General features: G+C 33.5%; 1 protein-coding gene across 3 annotated transcripts in view; it reads left to right on the top strand.

The window, feature by feature from the left end:
• Window positions 1–13,579, top strand: part of LOC106472267 — a 30,704-nt gene extending 17,125 nt beyond the window's left edge. For 2 of the 3 annotated variants that reach the window (XM_022400864.1, XM_013932894.2), the window contains 3 exons: window positions 2,228–2,334; window positions 4,350–4,545; window positions 10,404–13,579. In XM_022400864.1, the coding sequence (XP_022256572.1) occupies window positions 2,228–2,334; window positions 4,350–4,545; window positions 10,404–11,623 (1,523 nt within the window). In that variant the 3' untranslated portion in view covers window positions 11,624–13,579. The remainder of the gene's footprint in view (window positions 1–2,227; window positions 2,335–4,349; window positions 4,546–10,403) is intronic. The other variant, XM_022400863.1, reaches the window with a different exon arrangement.
• The last annotated feature ends 348 nt before the right edge of the window (window positions 13,580–13,927 follow it).

Raw genomic sequence — 13,927 nt, 5'->3', positions numbered from 1 at the left:
AAATTAATTAAGTTTCTAATATTCTTTTCAATGTCAACTTGAAAAGTCGTGAAGAAAATTTGTTTATTTTTCCTCTTTTTTGAGATGGATAACGTACAATGTTCTGCCCCAACTAATTCAAATTTAATGGATTTTGATCTATATAATTTTTCTCCAAGTTGTTTTTGGTTTGTGTTTTTTTTTTAGACATAAATTCTATCTAATTGATAAAGTGGATGAATTTGTTTTGCTAGTAAGGCTAGCAGTTCCACCAGCAAAATTAGTTGTGAAAACTTCCTAAAAATGTTTCACCTGTGTAATACTTTTTTTCAAAATTCTGAAATTATATTGTATTAATTGGTATTCATAATTAATAGTATTTATAATCTTTTTAATCATATTTAGTTTTATATTATATGATAATTATTTGATAATGTTTATAAAACTTTTAATAGAAGGTGAATCATTTTACCCATCTTACAGTTGATAAAATTAACAAGTGTGAGTTAAGTATGTTGGAAGTAAAGCAGTGGTTCTCAAACGTTTTTGTCCATGAATTACTTTGGTGTGGTAAAAGACCCAGTGGACCACCTACCAGTCCTACCCCACCTGTTCTATTCTCTCATATTACCTCGGTCATGGCATTGAACATCATTGACCTGCATTTTGATCCAGCCTGTGGTTACCTGGAGGATTCCCGTGAACCACTAGTGGGTCACAGACCACAATTTGAGAACCACTGAAGTAAAGTGTGAGTTCTGTTATCATGGATATTGTCAGTTAAGTGTATTCTTTGTAAGCTCTGTCATTTTTAAAGCAGTTGGCAGAATATCTGTTGTGTGTTTCAAGGGCTTGTTACATCAGTAAATAGGTTCAATACTTTGAAGTTGTACGTTGTGTTTTGTAAGGTTATTGTGGTTGCTTTTATAATCTCAGTAATGTAAATTGAGTAAATAAGGAAGATAAGTACTACCAACAACAAGACTACTTAGCCACAGACTCATCTATGTCACCAGTACTTAGTAACTTCTATGTGGAACATTTCAAAGACAGTATTCTCAATACAGCTGCTCTAAGGCCCAAGATTTTGACCAAGGTATGTTGATGATACATTTGTAATATGGCCACACACTTCAGACAAGATTCAAGAATTCATGAACCACCTTAATAAATAACATCCAACATTACAATTCATAAGAGAAAAAGAAGATAATGTAATATCTTTCTTAGTTGTGATGGTTACCATAAAACACAATTCATGTAAAGCAGGAGGTTATAGGAAACCCACAGATAATGATACAAAATACCTTGACTATAAATTAAACCATCCAAACAGTGTAAGATGGTGCCTTATATTGTCTAGTTTCCAAAATGAACAATATTTTTATTACAGAAGATAGAAGAAAAATACATCACCACATCCCTCTTTATAGTGGACATCATAAATGCTTGGTAAAGAAAAATATAACCAGTAATAAGAAGGAAGAAAATTACAAACATAAATACCGATATTCCCCTACATCAAAAGTTTCTGTAAAAAGATACAGAAAATATCTAAATAAGATAAAGTTAGAAAAGTATTCAGAAGCCACAATGCAATACCATTGCAGTTAGTACACACAAAACCACCTAATGGTGAGCAAAATTGCCAGTTATAGCGTCACTTGTAAATGTGGAATCCAGTACATTGGAGAAACAAAAAGACAAACAAAAGTTAGAATTCAGGAACATAATAGACATATACAAGTCTTCATAATACCAGTGTATTCTCAAATTGTCCATCATACAAGAAGACAACCATATACAAGAAAAAGAAAGATAAAACAAGCTTTCTACACCCACCTAACTGATAACACCCTCAGTCAACCTAGCATAGAAGTTTGTAAAATCTGTTTAGTGCTTTTGAAAGTATTCATATAATTAATTCAAGTAAATTCAAGTGTTAATGAGTTAAGACCCTGGACAAGTGGATAGCACACCAAATTGAATCCTGACCACTACCACCATACAAATAGTTATTCTCATGACTTCCCCAGCAGCTGAAACAGGATTTAAACTAGTTAGTAATTAGTATATACTAAAGGAAAAAGTAACTAATAAATAATTTGGTGATCGTACAGGCTAGTTAACATGACATTGATAATGTTGGTGGCTCCTCATTCTTGTACTAAGTAATCTGATCTTTCTTTGTAGCATGTATATGCATACAAGCAAGTTTCTAAGATTAGAAATATATTTGATATTCCAGGAAGCCAGGACATACCATATAATGTGATAAGTGTTCGTGAACCTTTAGCCAAAATAAGAGAAGAAACATTGAAACTACAACAGCAGCAAAAAAGAGAAAGTATCCCTGTCAGTTTCAGGTTTACTATTAAGGCTTTCTTTTTCTTATAACAGAAAAACCTATATGTAGTGTACATGGTTATCTCTATTTAAAGAATTATTGTTTGAAATGTTTTGTTCTTCACTTAAAATGACAACTGCAATATAAAAACTTAACTGGTGTTTCATTCAAAGCTTTAATTATGATTGAAAATGTAAAGAAACACATTTACTTTTTTTTTCTAATGATATGTTTTAAAATGTAACAGGTGTTAACCAATAATTTTATTGACACTTCTATTGGTCAAGTCTGCCTTTTTGTATCTTGATTTACAAAACCATGTTATTTAATTTCATTCCAACATACATACACATTTTTCAATATAACAGTCACCAGCCTAATAATGTCATATGTTAGCCTATTTTGCTGAAAAAAAAAATTCACGATAAAATGTCATTTGTATTGTTAAAACTAAATAAATAGGTAATATTTATCTTATTTTTAAAAGCTACCTCTGTATTCCTTTTAAAAATTATGTACATCTGTTTCATAAAGAGCTTCTGCTAATCTCTACGCTTATGTTGGAGTGAAGTCCAGCATAAAACTCCATTAGTTTCAACTTACCAGTGAGAGTTTTTGTAGAGTGAAAAGCAACTACCAAAATAATTACTTTAATAAAATAAATGAACGAGTCTGAACTAATACAATGAAAATATTGCCTGTTGGTAGTATTAAAAAACTAAATATAGTTAGATTACATGAAGCTATATGACCAAAGAAAGGCTTCTTATTTGATAATTATAAGTTTAGAAATTCGCAATCCATATAAGGGAGAAAAGGAACTATTTACAAAAAAGACATTGTTTTTATGACTTTGTTAAACAACCCTTAAGTGTGTGGAAGAAGTGAAATTAGTTGAATTTTAAAGTGTTTGACATGAACTTCAACAAGTCATTGTTTTCAAGCTATATCTATTCAGATGAGAAATTTAAAAATGTCTATTCTCCACATACAAATTACTGTTAGAGGCAAAAAAATCAAAGTTAGGGTTAGGAGTTTGTTTTTTATTACTTAAGCTGTATGTTATTAAAATTTATATCAAACACAATTTTAATTATGAACATTTTAATTATATTGTTATGTTTAGGTCATTTCAGGTGACTGGAGATCAGACAGAATTTTTGTAACTATTTGTGTATACTCTCATAACAAAAAAGTGTTGAAAACCTTGCAGAGGGTAGGATTGTTTAGATTTTCTTTTTATAGCTTTCTGGTATCTTCTGGTGGTTTGGACATTCAGCTTGCAGTATAAAATAACATAATGTTTTGGGACAACATGGGACCTATTGGTCCATCTTGGTTGTTTCATCCTCTAAACTAAATTAAAATATTTTTTTTTTAAATCTTAATGCCAGCCCTTATCATTTATATACTTATCAAGCCTTTTCATAATCTCACTTAAATTTACTGCCTCTGCAATATCTGAAGGCAACTCATTCCAAAGTCCAACCACCCTGTTAGAAAAATGAAACTGTCTTAGCTGAAGGTGACTCCTACCTTTTGGGAAAGAGCAAACAAAGAAGATAAAAATGTACAAGATTCATAAAATATTGACATACAGTTGTGGACTTTTATATTTGAATATTTTTGAAGAAATACTATGGAATAATCTTTAACCACACAGATGAACTTGATGAGTAATTGCGAACATTCCCATCACAAAATAAAGTAAAATACTTACAAAAAAAAGCTCCCATCATTTTGATATCTAATCTTTCATCTAAATCATTTTTTAAATGATGAATACATCTACATTGTTTAAATTTAAATAATACTCTTGTGAAAATTTGATGGCATTGCAGAAAATAAAGAAATATATTTTGATAACATTTTTGAAATTATTTATTTAAATCTGTTTACAACAAGCCAAAGTCATTTGCTGATGTAACTAGTTTTGTGTAAGATTGAATGTAAAAAAAGTCAGTTAAAGTAAGTAAATGTATGAGGGTAAACAGATGTTTTGTTTGTCTAATTCACTCACTAGGTTCCTAGAAACCAGTATAGTGATGGCCATTACGTGGTAGTACCTGATATGGAAGAAATGTATGAAGAGATTGATCCTGACTCTGAGAGATCCTCTTCCTTGTATGCTTCTATTGAACCAGGAAGACTTCAGCACCCACCTGCACCTCCAACTGTAGAAAGCCTTAAATCTGTTGCTCAGGCTCACTCTAGACAAGGTAGTGGCATTACCAGGAAATAATTGATGTGTTAATTTTAGCAACTTTTAACATTAAACAGGTGGCAGTAAATATACAATACAGATGAGTTATTTCAGTAAGTTAGCAGTTGACCAAGATTATAATATTCTCTATAGCCTAAAGCAACTGAAAGCTGTTTCAAATTAAAATAGAGTTGTAAAATGCTTTTTCAGTTAATCCTATAAAAAGTCCCGAAAATTTCCATAATGATACATCTTTGTATTCCCAGCACTTCTGGAAAATTCATGTGAACTGAATTCCATGACCTGTGCATAGGTGGCAGCAAAATTGGTAAACTTGTGAATTTTTGTATATAAATCATTGTGTTTCTTTATGTCACCCATCACTATCAGTAATGGGCAGACATGGTTGCTACAGGGTAACATGAATGGTCCTTACATAAAAGTTTGAGTTTTTTATAGATAATGAATCTAGTGGAAAACACTCAAAATCTAAATTTGGTTAACACTAGAAGTGAATAAATTGTATAAAGTGATGCATCTGCTGACCAAAACTGGAACAGAGATCTGGGCAAATTAAATGTACCCCCACAGCAGTCTTGCATATTTAGTGGAGCACTTCTGATCCATCTGGGGTTCTGATTTATTGTGCTCTGTTATTGTTTTCTCACGCTCACTTTTTTTTAACCTTTGCCCTTTTATGTTATCTGTCCTTCACCCATATCCTTTTTGAAGCAATTCACTATTTTCTTTAGGCACTTGTTACCTTCCTTTTTCTACATTGGTGTATTCTTCTTCCTTGTCCCTTCTCACTTGGTTACTCTGTTGCTGGATTTGTTGAGGATGGACACCCTTCTTGCCCAAGTACATTAACTTCCCTATTATCTTGGAAACCTTCGTCTGGCTACTTTCTTCTGCCAGTGGATTTTTGGTGGAGAGCCTGATTCTGTGTAGTCATGGGCTGAGGCTTTGTGAAAACATTTTCCCTTGACTAAATCCTTCTCTTCCATTTGCTGTTTCCCATCCTCCTGACTCCTTTCCACCCACTTCCTGTTCTTCCATCTTGTTCCTCTTTACCCATCTGTTCTTTATTTATAGGTTTCGTCAGTGAGTATCTTTTGGACTCAGGAACAGATAGGGCCAATTTTTCTCCATTTGTGGATCTATGGATTCCTTTTGTGACCAACCATTGGGGGCTCCAGGTTCTATCCAGTGGCCTCACCCTTTGTTCCCCCCCCCCCCCATTGTCCTTTCAGGGATCCTAACATCTCTCCAAAGCAGTGTCAGACCAATTATTTGATCTAAAGGGTTTCTCACCCTTCTATGGGATTTTATTCTCATCTCATCACTCTCCAGCATTCGTCTGTTCTGTCCCATCTCCATCAGTTTCTTCACCTTCTTTAGTTTGTTATGGTAAGTTTTCTCACCCCATAATTGTCTTTTTCTCCGGGCCTTTTACTATCGAAGGTCGACGTCTTTGATATTTATCTTCACTATCCTATCTTTCCAGTATCTAGAATTTATCTTCAGTCTGTATATCACAGTCAAGTTTATCAGTTCTGAGCTCTTTCTTTTGGCCTCAGCCCCATACATTGTTTTGTTATTGTACTGTGCATGCTTTTGATCATCACATTCACAGATTGGGATTGAGTTTTCACCACTGTGTTGATGATTAACTTCTTCTAGCTCGATCCTAACAAGACTTCTCTGTCTGTACTCATAACCTTCTTTCAGAGTAGACCAGTATAGGTTGGCTAGTCAAGCTTGAAAAGTCATATCTCACACCCACCCAGTATCTGGTTCATTTGAGTGTATTCTTCACTTTTCGTCTCAGCAGGGCATAGGTTTCTCTGCTACATTTGTGGGCCTTGGAGGGTTTGGTTTCCACAGCTCTATCCTCTCCTATCACTGTGTGAGAGGTTTTCCATGTATCAGGGACTTGGACTTCCTTGGAACCTGTTATCCCTTGGATCATGCTCACATGTGTCTTTCACTGTGGACTCTACTCAATCAGTGGAACATCTCTTGGGATCCCTTTCAAAGAGTGGTCCTTCAATCCTCATGTTTTTTGATGGCTTACTTTGATGCCTTTGCCACTTATGACAATACCAAGCTTCCCTATTTGGGTTTATTTTTCTGCATACATTAATACTGATGATGGATGCACTCAGTCAGATATTGTCCTATTTCTTCCTTTGTCCTTACTCCCTATTTGTCTCATCCCTCAATTTCTCTTCTTCATTCGGGACCCTCATTGTCAGGTCCTTCTGGTGGCACCCTATTGGTTGACCCAACATGGTTTCCTTTGCTGAGCCTTCTGACTTCCTCCTCTTATCTTTCTCTTCTAATCTCTCCCTTCATTCTTCTTCAGCCTCATACTTCTCTCTTCCATCTAGCTGTGTCATCACTCTGACTTTATGCATGAGATTTGTCGACTTTATTGCAAGACAGTTGGGACTCTTCACATGTAGCCTTTTTCCTGTCTGATTCTGTTTGCTCGTCTTCCTTATATGATTATCACTAGAAGTGGCATATTTATCACTGCTAGTCTCAGCATCGATCTTTCTCATTTTCTCATCCTTCCATTCCCCATCTGTTTGTTTTCTTCACATGGCTTTTGAACCAGGGCTGATATATCTTGAATTTTGCTGGTTTCCAGGTGGCTTTTTGGACTACTTTCTGGTTTTCCAATTACATCAAGTTTTCCCTCCCATTTTTTCTAGCCTCTCTGATTGTGTATCTAATGTTGTTCTCCATGCCTTTACCATACCTCTCTTTGAAGGTTTGGCTTCTTGCTCTTCATACCTTCTGTCCCTTAAAACTTGTTTCCTCTTCCTTCTCAGCTCTGATCATTGACATTCTGATGTGTGTATGCCATCAATTCTTCTTGCATTCTGTCAGTATTTCAAGCTGTCTTTCCATCAATTTCCTCACCTAACTCGCTCATTGGCTGCTCACTTCTGTCATCTGTTGGAAAAGAATGTTTGTGCTGGTATGTATCTCTATCATCTGGCTGTTACTTCCATTTTGGGCTATGAACTGCCTCTGGTTGCTATTCTTTGTACATCATACCATTGGGTAAATCTTTTTTTTTTTTATAGAGTCCTATAGTCCCTTACAGGATTCTGCTCAATGACAAGTATTGCCAGCCAGGATACACTTAACCAAAATCTGCACAGTGTAGGGCTGTCCTGGCCAAACATAGTGCTTGCCCATGAGATGGGGTGTTCCACAAGACCACTCAAGGTATCCTCACAATGCTCTTTTCTTAAATAAGGCTTGATCCGGACCATACCCACTCACGGACTAGGATAAGTTAAGCAGGTAGAGGATTCCTGTCCATCCTCCATGCCTAGTTTAAAAGTTAGTGCTGGCTTGCTTTTAAAAATTAGTTTTTATGGCTACCCATTGCATTATCTTATGGTAATGTGCTCCTCCAGACTCATCACCCCTTATTTCTTCTAGCAGAGCATAAAAAGCCTTCCCACTCACCAGTTCCTAGCTGCTGGACCATGGAGGATGCCTCCTGAGTTTGACCAATTCCATTAAGTAGAGAGTAGAGCAGTGGTATTCCATCTGTGTAGTACAATTCACCTCTCTGGCAGACTTTTCCCCATCCTACCGCTACCCATAAACTGGGTTCTCATATATTCTGATGTTGGATTGGCACAGGACTATCCAACATAAGACCTCACTCTGTTGCAGGAAAGCTGTTACTTTTCTGTTTTGCCTTGCAGGGATTGTGGTGAAGATGGTATAGATCCTCCTCCTACCACAAACTTAAAGCAGAATTCCCAGTATTGCCTGGTTTTGGACTAGAATGAACCCAATGTATTTTCAATGTGTATTTCCCTCCTCTCACAATTCCCACCCTTCCTCCTCATTTCTGGTGCATCTTTCTTTCTTGCCTAATCTCGAAGTGATGATTGAACAATCAGTATAGAGGAACTCAGCTGTGCTAGGAGGTGGTGTTGCACCCCTTTTGATATAGGGTTGTTGCATGCTCAGTTGCTTGCAACACAATATCATGAAAAACACAAGATTAGTTGGGAGCCTTAAGGCTGTTGGTGAATGAAGAAGTTTGCACATAGAGGGCAGCACTGAATCAGGAAAGCTACATATCAGAGGAGGCGAGTATCTATCAAAATACAATTTTAATAATGGAAAATCTTAACATTGAAGAACAACAGTATTTCCTCAAGGAAGATTAAAACACTAATTGGTGTACAACATTTTGAATGCTAAAAACACTTGAAGAAAACCTGTAAGTAAGGGGACTGCTAGTGTCCAAAAAATTACCAGTTAAAGGGTTAACCTTATTTACACAGGTGGGTGTCAAAGTGCACATGCCACAGCTTTTTACATAGTACCATTCAACATGGTATTATGTATTTGACGTCAGAGTTATCAGCCATTTATTTTACTTTACCTTCCTGATTTAGTGACAGTTCATGACAGAAGAGAGTATATACTGCATACAGTATATAGAGATACTGAAAAAATTATAGATATGCATTTCAGAGATTCTAGAGGTTATACAGATGCAATATTCCAAACTGTATGATGGATAGAACATCACCGTGCACTTCAATTTATCAGAGTCTGAGTCAAACTGAAGAATTAAATTCACATGTATATCTTCAGTATAAATATCTAATTTTTTGTGTGCAATAGACTTGTACATTTTACTAAAAGCTTGCAACATTTTGTGAAGAAACACTTGTTAAGTTCAGAACTATAATCAATATTCCTTCTACAATATGGGGTTGGTCCATTGGATCTACCCCATTCACATTTGATTAAATGAAATTGGTGATTTTACCAAAAAATCACGTTTCTACATCTTTAAAGTTGTGCTTCTGAATATAGGTTGACAGAATAAGGTGCTTGGTTTACTAAGATGTTAAGCTGAAATTGTAAAATATGTATATTATTAAAGAGGCTTGTAGATTTACTAGTGTTTAAATTTTATTTAATATACTTTGAATTAAAAATCCGAAGTTTTTAAGATAGAAAATATCTTGTTTTATTAACATACATTCTTTTGTCTCATATAAAAATACATAATTTGCAGTAAGTTTTAGTTGTAATTTGGCCCACTATTTCATACATAGTTAATTAAAGCTCTATTGTTGGTGGAAATATGATGGGTTAACCTACTGAGAATGGAGAATGGTCACAAAATACAAAAAAAGAACTTTAGAATGTATGTTGTCTCTATAAGTTTGTATTATCTTGCATTATTATTTAATACATTAAATTTGTACTGAAATAATTTGATATAAATATTTACACCAGTGTTTAAGACAACTGTATCCATCTATATTAAAAGCATTTTCTTCGTTGATTGTAAAATAACCTTAGATTTTCCCCAAGTGTTTTAGCTGGCACTGTTAATTACATAATTTTTTAGTTCATTGTTTGGTTAGAGCTGGAAACTGGATCAATGGAGGTGGTATCTTAATATTCATTGGACATTGTGGCCTGTCAGAACAGCAAATAATGGTAGATAATTTACTCGCAAAAAATCATTTTAATAATTCTTTAGTTCAAAAGAAACACTAGAAAGTATTTAGTTCATTTGATTTTTACAGCAGATTGCTGAAATTTGTTTTAAAAAATGTTCAGCACAATTTATATTTTAGAGTTTGTCCAATAAACAAGTATAATTTTAAAACTATTTTCTATTTCAACAATAACTACTGCTATAATATGATATTAATTGTTTTTGTAATGAAATTATCAACATAAATGAGTTCACCACAATGTTTAGGAGTTATATGTGGTACAATATGTAATATAAGTATGCATTTGAAATTTACTATTAATTTTTAGAAAGAAGCTATTGTGGTTTTAATTATCAATTGATATTTTCAGCTTCATTGGCCTCTGTAATATCCTTTGAAAGCAATGAGATGATGGAAGCAACAGAAGATGATACTTTCCAACCTTTTAAAAATTTGACTAGTCTTTACTCCATTGTTGATAAATCAAATAAACAGAGACAAACTATACACCTGGCTGAAGGAGTAAGTTATCTCTCAAAATCTAAGGTTGAGCCACATAGTGTTGAAGACATGTATGCCAAAGTCCATAAGAAGAGGTTTGACTCATCTCCTTCTGTAGGTGTGGAAGAAATGAAAATAAATGTAAATTCCTTTGTAGGAATTATGCTTGTTCCTTCTAATCTTGTTAAAAACCCAGCAGTTGTTGTAGACTATCAACCAGACCCTTGTCCCACTACTTGCCATCAGGTAGCAAACTCTGCTATCTTTCCAACAGGTAGTTCTTTTTCTAAAGCTTCTTCAAGAGCTCAGTTGACTGATCTGATAAACAAAGCTGATGAAAAAATGGATAGTGATGTAGGATATGAACCACTAAAACACCCCAATGATCCAGATTATGAATCGGCAGAAAAACAAAGACACATTACTAGTGATCCAGATTATGAACCGTTAAAACACCAAAACAATATCACTACTGATCCAAGCTATGAGTCAATAAAACATATCAAAAGTGCCAATAATGATCCAGGCTATGAACGAGTAAAAGGAGATTATGATGATTTGAGATATGAGGAAGTTTCTAAAAAAGCTATTGGAGAAATACCTGCTAATGGCTTTTCAAGGGAGCATATAGGTATTACCTTGAAGGTTGTAGCCAAAGATCAAAATTTAAAGCATCATGGGTATGAAAGTCTTGATGATCTTTGTAAAAATGAGTCACGTACTGTGGATTCGTATTATGACAATAATAGTGAGTTTGATGATGGAGACTATGAACCTATGAAGCAGATTGAAAGGCAGGAAGGGAAATGTGCAGGTCAGAATCACGAAAAGATACATAGGATTTCAGGAGTTGAAAGCCATGTAACCAACCCAGATTATGAAACTGTTAAAAGTCCTAATTTTCCTCCTTGGAAGACAACAAACTTCCATGAACCATGTTATGAAGTCGTTCATGGAGCAGTTAGTAAAATGAATGAGCCAGGGCATGAATGTCTACAAAATCAGGTATCAGAAAAACAACATAGTGCATTTGGTCACACAGAAGAGTTTTTTAACTTAGCTGATTCTAGTAATAAAATACAAGACTAACATTTCCATACCAAGAATATGAAATGGTGAAACATGTACATATTAATACTCCAAACTTAAGTGATGGCAGTGAAGGTATTTATGAAACTATACCATATAAAAAAACACTGCCTCAAACAACAAATCATTCGTTAAATGAAGAAAGAATAAATGAAACAATCAGCAGTGGTAGTAGTAGTAGTAGTAGTAGCAATGTTAACAAAGGAAAAGATGTTTGAGTAGAATACATAAAATATTAGCAGTACAAAAAATTAACAAAAAGCATTTAATCAAAAAGAATGACCGGTCAGAAAATAGTGAAACTGAAGTTGATTGGGAGAGAAGAAAACAGACATCACAAGTAGAACATTTTTTAACTGTTAATAATGATGTGGAAGTATTATAACTCAAGTCATGATTGGAGAATCAGATTGTACTTTCTTAACGTAATTGGTGCAGTGACTTGATACAGAAAAACTACAAGTGAAATTGATAGATTGTTTTGTGTTTCATCATAGGATTAAATTAAGTATGACTCTGAAGAGAACAATATATTTGCATTTTTACAGCTTATTAAAACTGACAAAGTGATTATAGAGTGAGTACGAGTCAAATATAGAGAGTCATAGGTTGGATTTATTTAATATCACATGGTTAAGGATGTGTATGAAGCAAAGTTTGATATTGTGATAATTAATGTAAAACAGGAAATCTATTAAAACTTGTGTGTTAAAAATTTGATTCCAGTTTTTATTACTAAAGGAAGAATCAGAAATGGAAAAATCAAATTTCTGGTTACCAAGATGAAATAAAGGCACATTAATGCTAAAAAAATTATAAGAGTTAGGAACAACCATTATAGTTGTTTAACCATCATCCCAGGAGCTTTCAGTTTAATTATTTATGTCTAAAGTTATGAGGTATATGTCTATATTATTATGAGCATATTATTCTCAACTTTTTTAATGCAAACTGGAATTTATTAATAGATATATATATTAGTGTGAATAAAATAATGACCTATATCTGTATGTTCTAATAATTATATTTACTTTATGGAATGTATAATTGTTAAGTTTTTTGTTTATATGTATTATGTTCAAGATAATAATGTTTCAGTAGGAGTAAGCAGACCTTAAATATTTGGATTGTAATTGCTTTTTGTGTTTTATTTACATTATATGTGTATTCAAAGCACAGTTTTTATGTGTACAAGTTGTCACTGTATAACAAGTTTTAAAACCCACAAGCTGGTAATTCTCAAAGTTAGATAAAAACTCTGGTTTCTAAATACTAGTTTTGAAATACACTTCTGATTATTTGTTCATTTGATAGTGTGTGTACAGTTTGTGTGAAAATAAAACTGAAGGTAGTTTTTCAAAGTTTAAATTAAGTTGAGTTCGTCTGAGAGTGTTTCTCATTAAAATTTTACAAGTGAGGTAAAGTTAGAAATTTTCTATTTGAGTAAGAAACTAGTCTTCTAAGTTAGTTGAACTACTTTTTGTACTGTTATATATTATCTTAGGTCCTGAGAACTTGTCTGCACAAGTAAGTTATTGCTTCTTAAATTTGAATATATTGTTTGCTTTTGTATTAACTCTCAGGCATTTCTGCTTAATTTTTGGTCACATCGACTTCCTTTATAGTTTCTATGTTTGTTATTAAAACTCATGTTATAGTGAAAACAAGAAAATGATTTCATGCTGAAGTACTTGAATTTAATTATTGGATAATGAATCTTATTTAATTATTCTCAAAGTCATGCAGTGTAACTTGATGAAATATTAGTAGCATTTTTACCATGCTTTATGAATAGCTAGCTGAAAAGCCTCTCAAGAGTTTTGGTAAATTATATTTTAATAATAATGCTTGTTAAATCCCAGATATAACATTTCGTTGAGATAGAATGTGTCTTGTTTTCTTTTTCCATGTTTAAACAAATATTAGAAGAAAATATTAAATTTGTTATCCATCTTGTCTAACATATCTTTTTCACATCATATGTTCAGGTAGAAATACCTTACTTCTTTTCATCTGTGTTGTATTTGGAACCTGCCTAGAAAATGAAAAAAAAAATTATTCCTTTATAACATAGAAATACAATTGGGTAAACTAAAGCCAATTTTATCTCTCATATAAAATGACATTGAATCACAAAATATACCCAATGACCCCATCACTTTTGGAAGGTCTACCTCAAATAATCAGGTTTATTATTATTATTATGTAATTTGCCTCATTTTCATCCTAGATGATATCTTAGTAACACACCAGCCTTGAATGTACTGTGTGATTGGCTGTACTTTCAGTTATGTACCGTGCTCA

This window comes from Limulus polyphemus, unplaced genomic scaffold (assembly GCF_000517525.1).
Source record: "Limulus polyphemus unplaced genomic scaffold, Limulus_polyphemus-2.1.2 Scaffold5202, whole genome shotgun sequence".
Classification (NCBI taxonomy): Eukaryota; Metazoa; Arthropoda; class Merostomata; order Xiphosura; family Limulidae; genus Limulus; species Limulus polyphemus.
This window is presented reverse-complemented; position numbering and strand designations above follow the sequence as displayed.